This window comes from Coregonus clupeaformis, unplaced genomic scaffold (assembly GCF_020615455.1).
Source record: "Coregonus clupeaformis isolate EN_2021a unplaced genomic scaffold, ASM2061545v1 scaf0137, whole genome shotgun sequence".
Lineage (NCBI taxonomy): Eukaryota > Metazoa > Chordata > Actinopteri > Salmoniformes > Salmonidae > Coregonus > Coregonus clupeaformis.
In genome coordinates, this window is record NW_025533592.1 from 511,041 (window position 1) to 532,117 (window position 21,077).

Sequence of the window (21,077 nt, forward strand, 5' to 3'; positions counted from 1 at the left end):
TATTTAAGGTGCTCCAAATTTTTTTTTTACTATCATTCTTTATATAATTTATCTTTGTTTCATAGTACAGTTTCTTCTTCTTTTTATTCAGTTTAGTCACATGATTTCTCAATTTGCAGTACGTTTGCCAATCGGTTGTGCAGCCAGACTTATTTGCCATTCCTTTTGCCTCATCCCTCTCAACTATACAATTTTTCAATTCCTCATCAATCCACGGGGATGTAACAGTTTTTACAGTCATTTTCTTAAATGGGTGCATGCTTATTAGTAACTGGAATAAGCAATTTCATAAAAATGCATCAAGTGCTCCTCATTACACACCACAGACCAGCAAATATGATTTACATCATCAACATAGGAAATACTACAAAACCTATTGTATGACCTCTTATACACTATATTAGGCCCAGCCTTTGGAACTGGTTTTCCTAGATATGGCTACATACGGAAAGTATACCTTTCCACATTTTGTTACGTTCCAGATTATTCTAAAAATTGATTTTAAAAAATCCTCATCAATCTACACACAATAACCTATAATGACAAAGCGAAAAGTTTTTTTTAAAAGTCTTTGCAAATGTATTAAAAATAAAAAACAGAAATACCTTATTTACATAAGTATTCAGACCCTTTGCTATCAGACTCGAAATTGAGCTCAGGTGCATCCTGTTTCCATTGATCATCCTTGAGATGTTTCTACAACTTGATTGGAGTCCACTTGTGGTAAATTCAATTGATTGGATATGATTTGGAAAGGCACACACCTGTCTATACAGTGAGGGAAAAAGGTATTTGATCCCCTGCTGATTTTGTGTGTTTGCCCACTGACAAAGAAATTATCAGTCTATAATTTTAATGGTAGGTTTATTTGAACAGTGAGAGACAGAATAACAACAAAAAAATCCAGAAAAACGCATGTCAAAAATGTTATAAATTGATTTGCATTTTAAAATGAGGGAAATAAGTATTTGACCCCCTCTCAAATCAGAAAGATTTCTGGCACCCAGGTGTCTTTTATACAGGTAACGAGCTGAGATTAGGATCACACTTAAAGGGAGTGCTCCTAATCTCAGCTTGTTACCTGTATAAAAGACACCTGTCCACAGAAGCAATCAATCAATCAGATTCCAAACTCTCCACCACGGCCAAGACCAAAGAGCTCTCCAAGGATGTCAGGGACAAGATTGTAGACCTACACAAGGCTGGACTGGACTACAAGACCATCGCCAAGCAGCTTGGTGAGAAGGTGACAAGAAGAAACACAAAAGAACTGTCAATCTCCCTCGGCCTGGGGCTCCATGCAATATCTCACCTCGTGGAGTTGCAATGATCATGAGAACGGTGAGGAATCAGCCCAGAACTACACGGTAGGATCTTGTCAATGATCTCAAGGCAGCTGGGACCATAGTCACCAAGAAAACAATTGGTAACACACTACGCCATGAAGGACTGAAATCCTGCAGTGCCCGCAAGGTCCCCCTGCTCAAGAAAGCACATATACAGGGCCGTCTGAAGTTTGCCAATGAACATCCGAATGATTCAGAGGATAACTGGGTGAAAGTGTTGTGGTCAGATGAGACCAAAATCGAGCTCTTTGGCATCAACTCAACGTGTTTAGAGGAGGAGGAATTCTGACTATGACCCCAAGAACACCATCCCCACCGTCAAACATGGAGGTGGAAACATTATGCTTTGGGGGTGTTTTTCTTCTTAAGGGGACAGGACAACTTCACCGCATCAAATGGACGATGGACGGGGCCATGTACCGTCAAATCTTGGGTGAGAACCTCCTTCCCTCAGCCAGGGCATTGAAAATGGGTCGTGGATGGGTATTCCAGCATGACAATGACCCAAAACACACGGCCAAGGCAACAAAGGAGTGGCTCAAGAAGAAGCACATTAAGGTCCTGGAGTGGCCTAGCCAGTCTCCAGACCTTAATCCCATAGAAAATCTGTGGAGGGAGCTGAAGGTTCGAGTTGCCAAACGTCAGCCTCGAAACCTTAATGACTTGGAGAAGATCTGCAGAGAGGAGTGGAACAAAATCCCTCCTGAGATGTGTGCAAACCTGGTGGCCAACTACAAGAAACGTCTTTTTTTTTTTTTTACTTGGTTTTGCCACCAAGTACTAAGTAATGTTTTGCAGAGGGGGTCAAATACTTATTTCCCTCATTAAAATGCATATCAATTTATCAATTTATTTAAATGCGTATTTCTGGATTTTGTTGTTGTTATTCTGTCTCTCACTGTTCAAATAAACCTACCATTAAAATTATAGACTGAACATGTCTTTGTCAGTGGGCAAACACACAAAATCAGCAGGGGATCAAATACTTTTTTCCCTCACTGTATAAGGACCCACAGTTGACAGTGCATGTCAGAGCCAGAACCAAGCCATGAGGTCGAAGGAATTGTCCGTAGAGCTCCAAGACAGGATTGTGTCAAGGCACAGATCTGGGGAAGGGTACCAAAAAATGTCTGCAGCATTGAAGGTCCCAAAGAACACAGTGGCCTCCATCATTTTTAAATGGAAAAAGTTTGGAACAACCAAGACTCTTCCTAGAGCTGGCCGCCCGGCCAAACTGAGCAATCGGGGGAGAAGGGTCTTGGTCAGGGAGGTGACCAAGAACCTGATGGTCACTCTGTCAGAGATCCAGAGTTCCTCTGTGGAGATGGGAGAACCTTCCAGAAGGACAACCATCTCTGCAGCACTTCAACAATCAAGCCTTTATGGTAGAGTGGCCACTCCTCAGTAAAAGGCACATGACAGCCCGCTTGGAGTTTGCCAAAAGGTACCTAAAGGACTGTCAGACCATGAGAAACAAGATTATCTGGTCTGATGAAACCAAGATTGAACTATTTGGCCTGAATGCCAAGCGTCACGTCTGAAGGAAACCTGGCACCATCCCTACGGTGAAGCATGGTGGTGGCAGCATCATGCTGTGGGGATGTTTTTCAGCGGCAGGGACTGGGAGAATAGTCAGGATCTAGGGAAAGATAAACGGAGCCAAGTACAGAGAGATCCTGGATGAAAACCTGCTCCAGAGCGCTCAGGATCTCAGACTGGGGAGTAGGTTCACCTTCCAACAGGACAACGAGCCTAAGCACACAGCCAAGACAACGCAGGAGTGGCTTCGGGACAAGTCTCTGAATGTCCTTGAGTGGCCCAGCCAGAGCCCAGACTTGAACCTGTTAGACTCTAGCTTGAAATGTACTGATTCATGTTACCATACTCGAACGCATGAATTACTTTACATGTATAAGGAATGTATATGTTGGGGTCAATGAAGGGTGGATGGGACTAGGTATATGGAAAGTTACTGAGAGGAGAAGCTTCATATTCCGTTCCTGCGGAACTAGGGAGGAGTGAGAAATGTGTCTCGAGGTCAAATCAACAGATGAAGTGAGAAGAAACTTCTGGGAGGGGGGGCCAAAGACGTCTCTCCTACTGTAGTACTATCTCTCACATACATTCCATGCCCACAAATGTTTTAGTAACAGGCAGGGCTGTGACTACACCAGTGAGAGGAAACAATTAAATTCCTGCCTAGCAACAGAGATGTATTGGTTGTCTAGATGTGTAAGGAGTTGACCACGCCTATTAGAAGTTTATAAATATATGTGCTTGTGTAATCATGCTTTGTCTTTGCAGCTGTATGACCCAGTGGGTGAATAAACTTGGTTTGAGCTTTTTCTAGTTGTCCGTTTGAGTTTTTACTCAGTTTGTTCAGAAACGGACAAACCCGATCGAACATCTCTGGAGAGACCTGAAAATAGCTGCAGAGAAGAACGGGAAAAACTCCCCAAATACAGGTGCCAAGCTTGTAGCGTCATAGCCAAAAAGACTCAAGGCTGTAATCGCTGCCAAAGGTGCTTCAACAAAGGACTGAGTAAAGGGTCTGAGTACTTATGTAAATGTGATATTTCCATATTTTAATTTTAATTATTTATAAAAACCTGTTTTTGCTTGTCACTATGTGGTATTGTGTGTAGATTGATGAGGGGAAAAAAACTATTTAATACATTTTAGAATAAGGCTGTAACGTAACAAAATTTGGAAAAAGTCAAGGAGTCTGAATACTTTCCAAATGCACTGTACATGGACTAGCTTATTGACTTTCAAAAATGATTGTCACAGGTGGCTCTGAACCCTGACCTATGAACCTTCATCACATGGACCATTCGGTCACCCAGACCCTGACAGCTTTAACCAAAGATGGCATTAACCGCTAACCCTTGATAACCTCCAGCCCATAGATAGGTATGGTGTCATAACTGTAAATAAACGTAAACCTCTCTCACTCACCCAGACCTGAGGTGTATATGGCCTTGACTGACTTCTTCATCTTGTACAGCACGCTGCGGTCCACATCCAGCGCCTGGAGGGAGGGAAGGAGAGAGAGAGAAAGAGGGAGAAGAGAAGGGGGGAGGAAGGAAGTCCAGTTCTTGTCAGTTCAAAATCACAATCAAAGCCATAAGGCACACAAACAGTAGCATTAATTTTGCTGTGCCTGAATCATTTCCAAGGGTAATATTGGATGACAGTAATGTTGTGAGCTCCTAATTTTGTGTTTAAGGGATGGAGGGTTTCTCTCATCTCTGGCATTGATAGCGGTCCTCTTGCCACGGGCCAATGTGGACACAGGGAAAGGGGATACCTACTCAGTTGCACAACTGAATGCATTCAACCGAAACGTGTCTTCCGCATTTAACCCAACCCCTCTGAATCTGAGCGCCCGGGGAGCAGATGTTGTTGGAGGTTAACTGCCTTGTTCAAGGGCAGATTTTTCCACCTTGCTGGCTCGGGGATTTGAACCAGCAACCTTTTGGTTACTGGCCCAACGCTCTTAACTGCTATGCTACCTGCCGCCCTACAGGTGTATGTGTGTGTGGGTAGCAGGTGTGTTTGGGAGTGCATATCTGTGTGATTTTTGTTAGCAGGTGTGTGACTTGCATCTGTGTGTGTGTGTGTCTGTGTGTGTGTAATGAGGCAGGGCATAGCCTGCTATCTTTCTGCAGGTGATTAATTATTCAGGACGATACTATAAATAGACCCAACTGATCTCCAGTCTGGTGGAAGAGGGCAGAGGGAGGAAGGAGAGAGAGAGGAGTGCAGGAGGCATCCATACAGACCACAGGAGGCCTGTTCAAATCAGGGGAGCAATTCAGTTATGGAGGTAGGTCAGGCTGATGCTGTCAGGACACCGCTCAATGCGCTGTCTCACTAATGAGAAGCCTATCCTATAAGATGTACTGTATGCACACACACACACAAATACACATTTCACACACACACTCAAAGCATTAGTGCTGAGCGATTAACCAAAATGTTGGTTATTTTTCATTTTTTAAACAACTAATTGATTGACGTCGGTTCAACTATTTGAATTCCATTTAGTTTTTTCTTTCTGTGAGCTCAATGTGCAGTCTCTAGAGATAAATCAGATCATGCCCGAACTGTGCGATGTAGTAGGGAGTTGTAGTTTCCAACAGGCCAATGTTCTACATAGTTTACTGCAGAAAACATGATAGTTAACTACAATGACCATAATCCATTGCGCGGCTACTTGCCCGGTCTGTTTCTTTTACGCCTGCTACATAAGAGACAGAAGAATGCACGATCAAGAGGGGACACATAGAAAGCAGTTTCTTTCTCTACCTGAAAAATACATGATCTAAGTGATTGATAGTTGGTATTCAGCAGTCATAAAAGTATGCCTAATTTACTTTGAAGAACTACTAAAATAGTGATTTAGTCAGACAGCATAGGCAGCAGCTCTATAGAGATGAGATGATGACTTGGAATGAAATAAAGTTATCAAATAAATCAAATGTAATACACACAACAACTGCAATATGTTATTAAAGTAATGTGAATAACTGATGGTTAATAAGTGATAAGCAGTCATGGACATGGGACATTGTTTTATTATGTGTTGCTATAGCATTCAACCCACATGATGCAAAGTGCATTTCATGTTTTAAAAAATTATCAAAACCGAAATCGTGATTTTAAAAATAATCGAACCCAAACAGACCTCAAAAAACACTAATTGCTCAGCACTACAAAGCATGCACAGAAATCAACTCACAAAGGTCACACACAAAGCACACACACAAATCAACTCAGGCACTCATGCCAATTGCCTCACACGCACCCTAATGCACTTACAGTACACACACACACACAGACTCTCTCCGACTCCAGCTGAGACAATGCACCACTGTACCAAGAAACAGACCGATGATTGGAGGGTCACCGGGGGATTTGGGAAATTAGTTTTGTGCTTCACTAAGTAGGTCCACCCTGCGCCACTCTGCCCTTGTACCCAATCTCACTGCATTCAACATATCGTCATATCCCCCCCTCTTTGCCTCAGTCTGAATCTACTAAAACTGAAAACTAACCCAGGCACAGAAGCTCCGTTCAGTTGCCACAGATAAACATACACAGTATTCCCCGCGCTTCACTGCTAGCCATGAGAGAGAATAACTAGGCCTGAATCAGTGTTATGTTAAAAAAGGATCTGTGATGTTTTCTATCCAGAATGTCATTCAGTATCTCCCTGTACTCAGGCCTGAGAAGTGCTCTGTGCTCCGTTTTTGCTGGTATTGTATTTCACGGAGTGGGCGAAAGCTGACGATGTGTTCATTCACATTTATCAGCGGTGGCCTCTTACTGACACAGGGAAGGGCACCTACATACAAAGTGATGGAGACAAGTGGCCGTAGGGATATCTGTTTAGACTTCCTACTTACAGATAAGATAAGAGAGGAATACAGAATTATAAGACAGCTGAGCACCCACGCTTATCGACCACGACCATAGACTAATTGTCAAATATAGGCTACAACTTGTTGAATCCTACAATTCAGGGGCTCCCGTTTGGAAAGTGGCAGCTAAAACAAGACCTTTGAAAACATGCCCACCACTAGCTGAGTCACACAACACAGGCCTCCTAAGATTCTCCCAATACAGCCTACAAGCATTGACCACACAACATAACAAGCATTGACCACACAACATTCACTGCAAGTGCTGCCTCCTGCTGACTGTGTCAGTCAGTGGCTAGCAATTCTTTGCAGCAATTGAAGTGCCATCGATATAGATGGAGTTATCCTAACTACCCTTCTTAAGATGCAGCTTTGTTTGAGCAATTTGGTCCCAAGAGTTTCCCATTGACCATTCTACCGTACAAAAAGAGTCATTAGCCAGTCCAGTGTAAAATATGACTCACATAAACACAATCTTATTAGCTCCACAGAGACCGTCTGGATTCATAGAACAAAACAAACTCCAGACCCCACACATACTGAAACTCTGGTTTTCAACCACACTGGAGGTATTGTTCAAAGCAAGCTATGAAACAAAGTGCAGGCCAAAATATAGGTGAATCAATGTATAATGTTCAACAACAGATCCCCCTTTAAAAGTGAAACCTGAGATGCAGGGTTGTAAAATGTTTTTCTCCTTAGGCTCAAACACTCCGCACTCTCCTTCTAGCCCTGGTCTGGATATCTGCTTCTTTTAGTAGATATTTTACCTAGTCTTGTGAGGGTCTAGTGCAGGGTTTCCCAAACTCGGTCCTCGGGACCCCAAGGGGTACACGTTTTGGTTTTTGCCCTAGCACTACACAGCCGAATCAATTAATCAACTTATCATCAAGCTTTGATCATTTGAAATCAGCTGTGTAGTGCTAAGCGAAACCAAAACGTGTACCCCTTGGGGTCCCAAGGACTTAGTTTGGGAAACGCTGGTATAGTGATAATGCCCAAAACCAGGGCTCTCCAACCCTGTTCCTGGAGAGCTACCGTCCTGCAGGTTCAGTCCAACCCCAGTCTAGGTGCGCTATATTAGGGTTGGAGCGAAAACCTACAGGACGGTAGCACTCCAGGGCCAGGGTTGGACAGCCCTGCCCTAATCGCATTTCTGCTGACATAATCCCTCCCTAAGCATGCAGCAACTGTGGGACTTGTAATCTCCAGAATGGATCTCCATTGATTTCCAGTTTCCTCTCTAGTTGAGGATGATACCACCGAGCAGCGACAGAGTTATTTAACCCAAGACAGAGATTTAAATCAATCTGTAGCTCCATGTTACCCAGATCCAGGGTTTTATTACCTCTGTCAAATAGGCAATCTTAACACACAGAGCTTCCGCAGGAGTCAGTCAGTGGAGTCTTAGCTTTGCCCTATAGTTGCAATATCAAAGTGTTGTTTGATTGAAGCCATAGACATGGCTGGCAGAGGTAGGCAATCAACCCAGCAGGGGAGGCCCCATAGGAGAGAAAAATTATACAAGCCCCTAAAACAACTTGCGAGGTCTGGCAGTCGAGGTAGAAATGTGCCGACTAAGTCACTGTGGTGCGATGGGTTCAGATTCAGCAGACTGCTTAGAGTAGCTGTCCTCTCTGGCAAGATGGTTGCCGGCTTTCTAAATAGGCACAAACCAAATGGATGGACGATTTAGAACGTTGGAGAACATGCCTCTTCTGTCTTTCGCCACGTGTTTTCCCTGAAGGCAGCCAAGTCAACAATATGTTAGAGATAAAGGCACTCACACCTACATGGATGTACTGTAAAACACTAAGAAGATCATACCTACCTAGTTCATCCACAAAGCTAGGAGGTTTTGAGAGGAAGCAAGTGTGATATTGCTACGGGCAACCCTTCGTCATTTCATTGGTTGGCATTGGCTCATACTGTTCGTGTTTTAAACTGCACATCAGAACGCTGTTTGAAGCTCCCCTAAAGCTTTTACGAAAACATGATCAAGGCATCTTTGAAGACTTTAAAGTAACGGCAAAAAGCCGTCCGTTTCCTTAGCCTAGCAGGTGCTGGAGGATTGGCCAGTTTGCTATGACCTTGATAATTGCTCACAACACATCTGGCACATTTTGTAACACATCAAGTTTGTAGTATCGTTTGAAGCTGGAGCACCAAAGATGGTCTGTTGACAACCACATTACATCAATTACATCAATGCTAAAACAACATGTAGCATACTTGCTAAATTACCCCATCCTCAAATCAATCTCACAGGCCAAAGCACCAGTATGCGCATTTATATGGTCAGCAATGCTTCGATCGACCCGAGGTCCATTCAGAATGGCTCCACATACACAGCAGACACTTTCAATCTGGAGAGAGTGCTCTGTCAGGAGTGCACAGGGACAAACGGAGCCATAATCCAAGCGCAGCTGAATACAACACCGCCCTCAACCACTCTCACACATTCACTCTCCCTCACTCAGAGGCATTCTTTCCTCACTGAGGCATTTGCCCTTCCAACCACTGACGAATCACAGTTCACCAAGAAACAGGCCACTCTTTTGTATGTCTTGCTGTTTGAAGCAGCAGTTTCTAATATTAGAGGCTTTTAACCCAATGAGCAGAGAACAAGAAGGGATTTCCACCACTGGCCACTGTACTGCATGATAGGACACTGCTGGGCCTTCATACACACCAGCCAGTCTGAATGGATAGGACGGATGTCAGAATCTGCTCCAAGATAACATATTCATGCAAACTCAGCACGTTTCACAGAGGATAAACAAAGTATTTCTTGGGGATTTGAATTCCCTTGCTGGTTCTGACGATGACCTTGGAATGAAATAATGAGTCTTAATGCATGACATCAGGCTACGTCTGGCTCTCTCCAATCTGAGCCCGTAGGGTCATGACCAGACGATTGAGTCACATTATACTTCCCAGGACACAGAGAGGCCTAAGGTTTCAAAGCTCCTCGTCAATTTAGATAGATTCCCTCTAAATGTATAACGCATCATCATTAGGAAACAGCCGGCCTGGAGTCAGATGACAAACAAGGCAAGCTACAGCATCTAGATGTTGCCATGTAACTTCAGAGAGAAGCATTTGGAGTTGCACAGAAATATATATTTTTATAAAAGAGATTGCAATAACAGATTTCACCAGTTATTAGCATAACCAGCAATATCAGCTATCGTAAAAAAACTGAACCAATGGTCAAAATTGGGTTCTCACTAGCGGATCCATTACATTGCGATTTCCCTAACACTTCCTCTGTAGCTCAGCTGGTAGAGCACGGCGCTTGTAACGCCAAGGTAGTGGGTTCGATCCCCGGGACCACCCATACACAAAAAAAAAAAGTCGCTTTGGATAAAAGCGTCTGCTAAATGGCGTATTATTATTATTATTACCTAGAAAAACCTTGTACGATCTAATTGGCTTTAAAATAATAGAAAAACGATGAGCACAGATCTTATTTAAAGGCTTTACAAGTCAACCCATGACCATATTGGAATCCTATTTTCTCCAAACCACACTAACATCCTCTCTGGCTCCGCTACCATCCCACTTCCCTCCTGGCTGTCAGTGTCACCACCATGACTGGAGAAAAACGCCAATTCCTGCCAGCCAGCCATTAACCCCATAACGGCTGACCAACACAGGCCCCCACATCTGCTGTCTGGGCCTGGCTTAGCTAAGAGCTGAGAAGGCAAGGCCTAATACCTAAAGCACTTGCCCTACATTATCCAAGGTCTCCCAAACACCCTACATTATCCAAGGTCTCCCAAACACCCTACATTATCCAAGGTCTCCCAAACAAAAACATGGAGAGAAATTAGCTGGTGAGGGTCATTCATATTTAAATTAGCTTTTCATAGAGCGTCCATTTTCCAGTCTCTTTGTGGGTTTGGAGTACATTTCAACGCCCCTTTCTCCTTCTACTGTATGTGAAACGAATGAGGGAGGAAGTCTTGGAATAACAACAGTGTGATTTGTTTTAAGTCGTTTTCCTAAAATACATTTGTATTTTTTGGCTATGCTATCATCACATTGGCTAGAAACTAGTTTGTAACAAAAAAAGAGCCTCTCTGTCAAATATGTCCAGGGGAGTAGGAATTGGGCAAGAAGAGTAAAAAGAGTTTCGGTGAATAAGGGACATGAGAAAGATATGTTGACAATCTGGGACCTTGTGCTATCCCTCCCTGAGAGGAAGAGCAATCATGCCAGGATTAGATTAGTTCCATGGCATAAAAGGCATTCCTGGATAATTGCATATTGTATAGTGACAGGGACGAACCTACCTCATTGTTCTTGTCACGGAACTATTTGATGACCACACGTCTAGTGGCTTGGACCCCAGCACACTTCAACCCGACCCCCACTACCACAGACTCCCACTCAGAGAAAAGAAAGCAGTTGTATGGGGTCGGCACTTTTTAATGCACATAGTCTCGGCTCAAACTAGTCGGTTACGTAGCCACCACGTCTTCTTTGAACTGTTGAGGAGCATGGGAGGGAGTAGGGAGGGACACCCACAAAACACGTCTGGTTCCTGTCTGGTGTCACTTTATTACACTTCCCCCCCAAAAATCCCCTAATGCTGGAGTCATACAAGGAAACAGTCGGTGATACGAGTTGAAACCTTGCTAAGAATGGAGGCAGGCTGGGGTAATTATCTAATTCATTGGGGGTAATGGGAGGGGGGCTTTGATTCTAATCCAATTTTTAGAGGCACCAGATGTTATAGTTAGAGCAAACAAATAAAAATAAAAAAGGACTGCGGCTAGGCATCAGTGTTTCTGCCATAGGGTTTATTCTACACCACACTGGTTTGTAAACAGCGTACAGTTATTACTGGATTGTGGGCCTCATTCACTAGGCCTATATTTCTGACAAATGTAGCAAGATTGGGGTTGGGGGATTAAACAAGGCAGAGAGGAGTCTGGGTAATGAAGTCTATATGTGCAGCTATGACTGTGGGGAGCAGGCTGCCGTGGCAGAGTCCCTCCTCCTGAATGGTGCCCTCTCTGACTGGAATACAGTTGAAGTCGGAAGTTTACATACACTTAGGTTGGAGTCATTAAAACTCGTTTTTCAACCACTCCACAAATTTCATGCTAACAAACTATAGTTTTGGCAAGGCGGTAAGGACATCTACTTTATGCATGACACAAGTAATTTTTCCAACAATTGTTTACAGACAGATTATTTCACTTACAATTCACTGTATCACAATTCTAGTGGGTCAGAAGTTTACATACACTAAGTTGACTGTGCCTTTAAACAGCTTGGAAAATTCCAGAAAATGATGTCATGGCTTTAGAAGCTTCTGATAGGCTAATTAACATCATTTGATTCAATTGGAGGTGTACCTGTGGATGTATTTCAAGGCCTACCTTCAAACTCAGTGCCTCTTTGCTTGACATCAAGGGAAAATCAAAAGAAAATCAGCCAAGACCTCAGAAAAAAATTGTAGACCTCCACAAGTCTGGTTCATCCTTGGGAGCAATTTCCAAACACCTGAAGGTACCACGTTCATCTGTACAAACAATAGTACGCAAGTATAAACACCATGGGAACATGCAGCCGTCATACCGCTCAGGAAGGACACACGTTCTGTCTCCTAGAGATGAACGTACTTTGGTGCGAAAAGTGCAAATCAATCCCAGAACAACAGCAAAGGACCTTGTGAAGATGCTGGAGGAAACAGGTACAAAAGTATCTATATCCACAGTAAAACGAGTCCTATATCGACATAACCTGAAAGGCCACTCAGCAAGGAAGAAGCCACTGCTCCAAAACCGCCATAAAAAAGCCGGACTACGGTTTGCAACTGCACATGGGGACAAAGATCGTACTTTTTGGAGAAATGTCCTCTGGTCTGATGAAACAAAAATAGAACTGTTTGGCCATAATGACCATCGTTATGTTTGGAGGAAAAAGGGGGCTGCTTGCAAGCCGAAGAACACCATCCCAACCGTGAAGCACGGGGGTGGCAGCATCATGCTGTGGGGGTGCTTTGCTGCAGGAGGGACTGGTGCACTTCACAAAATACATGGCATCATGAGGAAGGAAAATTATGTGGATATATTGAAGCAACATCTCAAGACATCAGTCAGGAAGTTAAAGCTTGGTCGCAAATGGGTCTTCCAAATGGACAATGACCTCAAGCATACTTCCAAAGTTGTGGCAAAATGGCTTAAGGACAACAAAATCAAGGTATTGGAGTGCCCATCACAAAGCTCTGACCTCAATCCTATAGAACATTTGTGGGCAGAACTGAAAAAGCATGTGCGAGCAAGGAGGCCTACAAACCTGACTGAGTTACACCAACTCTGTCAGGAGGAATGGGCCAAAATTCACCCAACTTATTGTGGGACGCTTGTGGAAGGCTACCCGAAACGTTTGACCCAAGTTAAACAATTTAAAGGCAATGCTACCAAATACTAATTGAGTGTATGTAAACTTCTGACCCACTGGGAATGTGATGAAAGAAATAAAAGCTGAAATAAATCATTCTCTCTACTATTATTCTGACATTTCACATTCTTAAAATAAAAGTGGTGATCCTAACTGACCTAAGACAGGGAATTTTTACTAGGATTAAATGTCAGGAATTGTGAAAAACTGAGTTTAAAATGTATTTGGCTAAGGTGTATGTAAACTTCCGACTTCAACTGTACATCTGCCCCATCAGATCAACCAATTGGCATCGCAGCAGGGGTCCAGTCAATAAATGGCAGCACAGCAGGGGTCCAGTCACTCAATGGCAAGCGGAGAGCTTCTCTAGTTACCTTGGATGTGAACAGGCAACTGCATGCACTTACGCTCAAAATACAGACGCACTTGAGCGAGTACACACAACAAAACACTGATACACACAGAGCACAAAGGTAAGACACACCCACCCACAAACACACCCAGCTTCCTCCATTAGGTGTAGTCAACCACATTCCCAGTAAAGGTTAGTAGGAGCCCTATGCTCTGGTAGGCAGCCGACACAGCGCACGTTATATAGCAGTAGATATATGTTATATAGTATTTGTTATACGTTATATAGCAGTAGATATATGTTATATAGTATTTGTTATACGTTATATAGCAGTAGATATATGTTATATAGTATTTGTTATACGTTATATAGCAGTAGATGCACGGCACAGGGTCAGCGCTTGGCCTTCGGCCTCCCCTTCCAGAGGGGGACAAACAGAAGTGGGAAAGCTGCAACTCATTTAAAAACATATGACCGCACAGGCACACACATCCCCCTTCTATAGCTTCCTGGCTGAAGTGCGGAGTTACGAGCGCGTCCTGACAGCAGGCAGGAGACTAAAGGAGCCTGCCTTGTGGTAAAGCTATTCAGAGCTCTAGAGAACAAGAGTGATGTCATTTAACAACTGAAATAAACAGCCGAAGAGTCAGAGCAGAAAATGTGCCTGAAAAGAAGAGTACAGAGAAAAAATAAACAGCACAGCCTACTTCTATGTCCATTTCTGTGCGCTTTCCTGCCTCAGGCCTATGCACTCACTGTAAGTGATTTGGGTGAGAAATAAAAAGGAAAAAAAACCTTTCAAGCGCTTCATTCACAACTTTAAGCAATTTGGAGCAACTAAGTAAATATCTGAATAGGCCCAGTGAGCCATTAAGGGGACCACTAACAAGCCGTAGATCCAGTGTTTGACACAGAACAGTAATGTATGCAGTTAGCCTGGGGGAGTGGAAAAGTCCTCCGGCTCAGAGAGTCAGCGTCTTCACTGGGCATATTATGGTCAGTGGGAGTGTTCTGAGAGCCATGCAGAGGAAGAAGGTTAGCAGAGTGAGGAGAGAACATACAGCTTTCTCTCTACCCATGTCACAAGACCCTGCAGCTTCTGACCAATGAGTGAGTCAAGTACACACACAAAATACTCTATGATGTCCTCTCTCAATTGCACTGCAAAACAGGAGTCTGATGAGTAAGCAGGACCTTTTTTTGTTACTTTAGTTTATTTAGCAAATATTTCTTACTTACTTTTAAAAAAAATATCTGCATTGTTGGTTAAGGGCTTGTAAGTAAGCATTTCACGGTAAGGTCTACACCTGTTGTATTCAGCGCATGTGACAAATACAATTTGATACCTGCAACTATGAACACAACATGCCTGTCCATTAAAAAACACCAGACAATGTAGACAAAATGGTAAACTGAGAATCAGTGTACCAGCTTACATTGACAACCTTGTAAAGACTCCCACTTATTCAAAAAACACTGTCCAAAACTAACTCATAGGCTTTACTACTCACTGGTGAAAACTGTTAAAACTACAAAAGGGGACACCCTTAGACCTCGACGGTCACCTCCTGCCAGCAATAATCCTCACACTTTGGTGAGGACATAAACTGAGTAACTAAAACCGGCAAAGAAAACAAACCCAGGTTTGAAATAGAAGGCCAAGCAGTGCCAAAGCCCTGGTGTAGGGCTGGGCAATATATCGAATGAATTTGATTAATTATAATGTATGTTTTTGTGCGATATTCCAAATACCTGTATCGCAAGAATTACGTTTTTATGAGCGTTTATGTCCGCTTGTTCTCATGTTGTCTTTTTGGTCTCGTCTCCTTCGCTCCTTCTGTGCTGTGCACCTTCCCATTTACACCAGAGATCTGACGAGATGCACATGTCTCCGCCCTACCAACAGGAGTCGTCCCAAAGGCAGGAAGGCAGGCGTCAAGCTTAGGTCCAAAATAAGCCCACAGAAACGCATTGGGCTTATTTTGGACAGGTTTTACCGAGAGGGAAACCTCTCACGTCACCTCTTCCTCTATGGTTTACACACACACACACACACACACACACACACCAAGCCCCTGCCACTCACACAACGAAGATGAGAGATCACTTCTTCCTCTCTGACAAGCGGTTTCAAACTCGCTATTTGCATTTGAGGTTTGGTCCAACAGAATCACATTGAGACATTATTTTACTGTAATAGAGGAAAAGTTAACTTTTCTAACGATACCCTTTTTATGTCTCAACTGCTCAAATTGCGCACAGAGCAGACACTACTAAAACGAGAGTATCAATAAATATTGATTCTGGAAAATAAATGCTCAGTTTGTCGCGCGCGGCATTGCACTACCAAATACCGTTAGCAGCATTTAAGCCAAAGACTGTTTTACTAGCTGTCTCGTGTGTGTGTGTTTTATAAATGTGCAATAAGCATAAAACACAATTATATAAGGAATTGGCAACTCGTTCTCATTCTGAGAAATAAGGTAGGCTACTTGATTTCAACATCTGAACAAAGTGGACAGGCTAGCATGCTGTTCAAACAGTTGGAGACGGACAGAAGGGTGTGTTCATAACAATTCAACTGTTCTGCCTTGTTAGCTAGCAAACAGATCCAAGTTGGCTAAACTTAAAGTATAAAGATTAGCTACTCACTAAAAATCTAATCAAATCAAATGTTATTTGTCACATACACGTGTTTAGCAGATGTTATAGCGGGTGTAGTGAAATGCTTGTGCTTCTAGCTCCGACAGTGCATCTAACAAGTAATATCTAACAATTTCACATCATATACCCAATACACACAAAACTAGTAAGGAATGGGATTTAAGAATATATACATATATGGACAAGCAATGACAGAGCGGCATGGACTAAGATACAGAATAATATTATAGAATAGAATACAGTATATACATATGAGATGAGTAGTGCAAGATATGTAAACATTATTAAAGTGACTAGTGTTCCATTTCTTAAAGTGGCCAGTGATTTCAATAGGCAGCAGCAGCCTCTAATGTGCTAGCGATGGCTATTTAACAGTCTGATGTCTGGAGAGCCCTGCGGTTGTGGGCAGTGCAGTTGCCGTACCAGGCGGTGATACAGCCCGACAGGATGCTCTCAATTGTGCATCTGTAAAATTTTGTGAGGGTTTTAGGTGCTAAGCCGAATTTCTTCAGCCTCCTGAGGTTGAAGAGGCTCTGTTGCACCTTCTTCACCACACTGTCTGCGTGGGTGGACCATTTCAGTTTGTCAGTGATGTGTACGCCAAGGAACTTGAAGCTTTCCACCTTCTCCACTGCGGTCCCGTCGATGTGGATAGGGGATGCACCCTCTGCTGTTTCCTGAAGTCCACGATCATCTCCTTTGTTTTGTTGACGTTGAGTGAGAGGTTATTTTCCTGGCACCACATTCCCAGAGCCCTCACCTCCTCCCTGTAGGCGGTCTCGTCATTGTTGGTAATCAAGCCTACTACTGTTGTGTCGTCTGCAAACTTGATGATTGAGTTGGAGGCGTGCCTGGCCACGCAGTCATGGTTGAACAGGGAGTACAGAAGGGGGCTGAGCACGCACCCTTGTAGGGCCCCAGTGTTGAGGATCAGCGAAGTGGAGATGTTGTTTCCTACCTTCACCACCTGGGGGTGACCCGTCAGGAAGTCCAGGACCCAGTTGCACAGGGCGGGGTTCAGACCCAGGGCCTCGACCTTAATGATGAGCTTGGAGGGTACTATGGTGTTGAATGCTGAGCTATAGTCAATGAACAGCATTCTTACATAGGTATTCCTCTTGTCCAGATGGGATGGGGCAGTGTGCAGTGTGATGGCGATTGCATCATCTGTGGATCTATTGGGGCGGTAAGCAAATTGAAGTGGGTCTAGGGTGACAGGTAAGGTAGAGGTGATATGATCCTTGACTAGTCTCTCAAAGCACTTCATGATGACAGAGGTGAGTGCTACAGGGCGATAGTCATTTAGTTCAGTTACCTTTGCTTTCTTGGGTACAGGAACAATGGTGGCCATCTTGAAGCATGTGGGAACAGCCGACTGGGAAAGGGAGAGATTGAATATGTCCGTAAACACACCAGCCAGCTGGTCTGCGCATGCTCTGAGGATGCGGCTAGGGATGCCGTCTGGGCCGGCAGCTTTGCGGGGGTTAACATGCTTAAATGTCTTAATCACGTCGGCCATGGAGAAGGAGAGGCCACAGTCCTTGGTAGTGGGCCTCGTCAGTGGCACTGTGTTATCCTCAAAGCGGGCGAAGAAGGTGTTTAGCTTGTCTGGTCTTGTGCTTGAGAGCACGTGGTCTTGTGCTTGAGAGATTGTTTATGAGACCTGTGTTAATTTTCTATAATGCCTCCAACAAGAATTTAGTCATTATTAGTGAATGTGCATTATGCATGGTTCTGGTTAAAAAAATTATTTTTAAAGGCATGTCGTAGACAGACTTGAAAGCCATATCAGTGATTATTGCAAAAAAGCAGGTTAAACTATTTAGATAAAATAATTCAATTATTAGTGGGTCTTATGGTTGTGGAAGGCTTATATTTAGCCTAGGTATGATTTCACAAGCCCTGAATTCATTTGATTATTGCTGACTGTTTGAAATGCAGTGTATTTTACCTTTAATTGTACAGCAAAGCTCATTTAGAGAAAATATTAGTTTGTTTTAAATCGAGATATATATTGTGAATCGACCATAAGTTTGAAAAAAAATTGAGATATGATTTGTAGGCCATATCGCCCAGCCCTACCCTGGTGTAGCTATAGGCTATATCAATGGATGGCTCCATTTGTGTCTGGAGAAACCACTTGTCATCCGACTGACCCTCTGCCCTGCAATTGACCACTTCAAAGCCATTTCCCCTTCCTTTGTGGTCAATGGGGTGTCATGGACACTTTCACACATCTGAGGACCAACATTCCCCACTGCAGATTGGCTTCTTCAGCCATCGTTAACAAACTTTCAAGTTGGTCTAGTCTGAACATATTCTCACAGGTTATAATGCACTTGGGGTTTGGGTGCAAGATGATTCTCAGATTTCATTTCAGCCACCACTGCCTGTGAACACTGGACAAGATGTGGCATGCCTGGAAAGCAGAGGGATTTAGGCTTTTCAACACTTAGTGGCTATTTGAGACCATGTGAGAAGAACTGTTAATCTCAACACTACAGATTTACATGGAACGATTGAAAAGATACAGTGCCTTCTGAAAGTTAAAAAAACACGCAGCATGGTTTCCACACAGACCCACTCTCTCCAAGATACTGTTGATAGACCATGTGAAGGTTTAGGACAGAGCTGACCACAAGGAGAAACTACTACAAAACAACCACAGCCAGATCTGAACACTTACCTACAGGCTAAAGGCTATAGGTCGTTCAGAGTGTTCGATTTGGCTGCTGGGGGACAAGGAGCCCCCAGCTCCGCTAAAATCATTGACAACTACATGCCGTTTAAGGGATTGTTAAATAAATGTTAACTATTATGTTGTAATATCATCACCTCTTGAAGAGCATACAGTGCCTTCAGAAAGTATTCATACCCCTTGATTTATTCCACATTTCGATGTGTTACAGCTTGAATTCAAAATGGATTAAAATATTTTTTTTCTCTCACCCATCTACACACAATACGCCATAATGACAAAGTGAAAATATGTTTTTAGAAATGTTTGCAAATTTATTGAAAATGAAATACAGAAATATCTCATTTACATACTGTAAGTATTCACACTCTGGAGTCAATACATGTTTGAATCACCTTTGGCAGCGATTACAGCTGTGAGTCTTTCTGGGTAAGTCTCTAAGAGATTTCCACACCAGGATTGTGCAACATTTGCCCATTATTCTTTTCAAAATTCTTCAAGCTCTGTCAAATTGGTTGTTGATCATTGCTAGACAACCATTTTCAGGTCTTGATATAGATTTTCAAGGAGGTTTAAGTCAAAACTCTAACTCGGCCACTCAGGAAGACTCACTGTCTTCTTGGTAAGCAACTCCAGTGTAGATTTGGCCTTGTGTTTTAGATTATTATCCTACTGAAAGGTGAATGAATCTCCCGGTGTCAGGTGGAAAGCAGACTGAAGCAGGTTTTCCTCTAGGACTTTGACTTTGCTTAGCTCCATTCTGTTTCTTTTTTATTCTTAACTCCCCAGTCCTTAACAATTACAAGCATACTGATAATATGATGCAGCCACCACAATGCTTGAAAATATGGAGAGTGGTACTCAGTAATGTCTTGTATTGGATTTGCCCAAAACATAACACTTTGTAATCAGAACAAAAAGTAAATTACTTTGCTAATTTTTTTGCAGTATTACTTTAGTGCCTTGTTGCCAAAAAATTGCTGAGTTAGAAAGGACGCCTGTATCTTTGTAGTGACTGAGTGTATTGATACACCATCCAAAGTGTAATTAATAACTTCACCATGCTCAAAGGGATGTTCAATGTCTGTTTTTTTTTGTTTTTTTACCCATCTACCAATAGGTGCCCTACTTTGCAAGGCATTGGAAAACCTCCTGGTTGAATCTGTTTTTGAAATTCACTGCTCGACTGAGGGACCTTACAGATAATTGTGAGGTAGTCATTCAAAATTCATGTTAAACACTATTATTGCACACAGAGTCCATGCATCTTATTATGTGACTTGTTAAGCACATTTTTACTCCTGAACTTATTTAGACTTGACATAAAGGGGTTGAATACTTATTGACTCAAGACATTTCAGCTTTTCATAAAAAAAAAAGATATAATTCCACTTTGACATTATGGGATATTGTGTGTAGGCCAGTGACAAAATAAATCTACATTTAATAAATGTTTAGTTCAGGCTGTAACACAACAAAATATGGAAAAAGTCAAGGGGTGTGAATACTTTCTGATGTGCTTGAAGATGGAGGTGACTGAGTGGTGAGGACTCTCCGTAGTTGATGTGACTAAGACCTTTAAACAGGTCAACATTCACAAGGCCGCAGGGCCAGACGGATTACCAGGATGTGTACACCGAGCATGCGCTGACCAACTGGCAACTGTCTTCACTGACATTTTCAACCTGTCCCTGACTGAGTCTGTAATACCAACATGTTTCAAGCAGACCACTATAGTCCCTGTGCCCAAGAACACTAAGGTAACCTGTCTAAATGACTACAGACCCGTAGCACTCACATCTGTAGCCATAAAGTGCTTTGAAAGGCTGGTCATGGATCACAATCTCTATTGCACTCCACACTGCCTTTTCCCACCTGGACAAAAGGAACACCTACGTGAGAATGCTATTCATTGACTACAGCTCAGTTTTCAACACCATAGTGCCCTCAAAGCTCATCACTAAGCTAAGGACCCTGGGACTAAACACCTCCCTCTGCAACTGGATCCTGGACTTCCTGACGGGCCGCCCCTCAGGTGGTAAGGGTAGGTAACAACACATCTGCAACGCTGATCCTCAACATGGGGGCCCCTCAGGGGTGCGTGCTCAGTCCCCTCCATGACTGCATGGCCAGGCACGACTCCAACACCATCATTAAGTTTGCCGACGACACAA

At 43.1% G+C, this 21,077-nt stretch overlaps 1 protein-coding gene across 5 annotated transcripts in view; it reads right to left on the bottom strand.

Annotated features, from left to right (window-relative positions):
• Window positions 1-21,077, bottom strand: part of LOC121539399 (arf-GAP with SH3 domain, ANK repeat and PH domain-containing protein 2-like) — a 110,353-nt gene that overhangs the window by 77,593 nt on the left and 11,683 nt on the right. For all 5 annotated transcript variants that reach the window (XM_041847879.2, XM_041847878.2, XM_041847877.2 and 2 more), the window contains exon 2: window positions 4,305-4,377. In XM_041847879.2, the coding sequence (XP_041703813.2) occupies window positions 4,305-4,377 (73 nt within the window). The remainder of the gene's footprint in view (window positions 1-4,304; window positions 4,378-21,077) is intronic.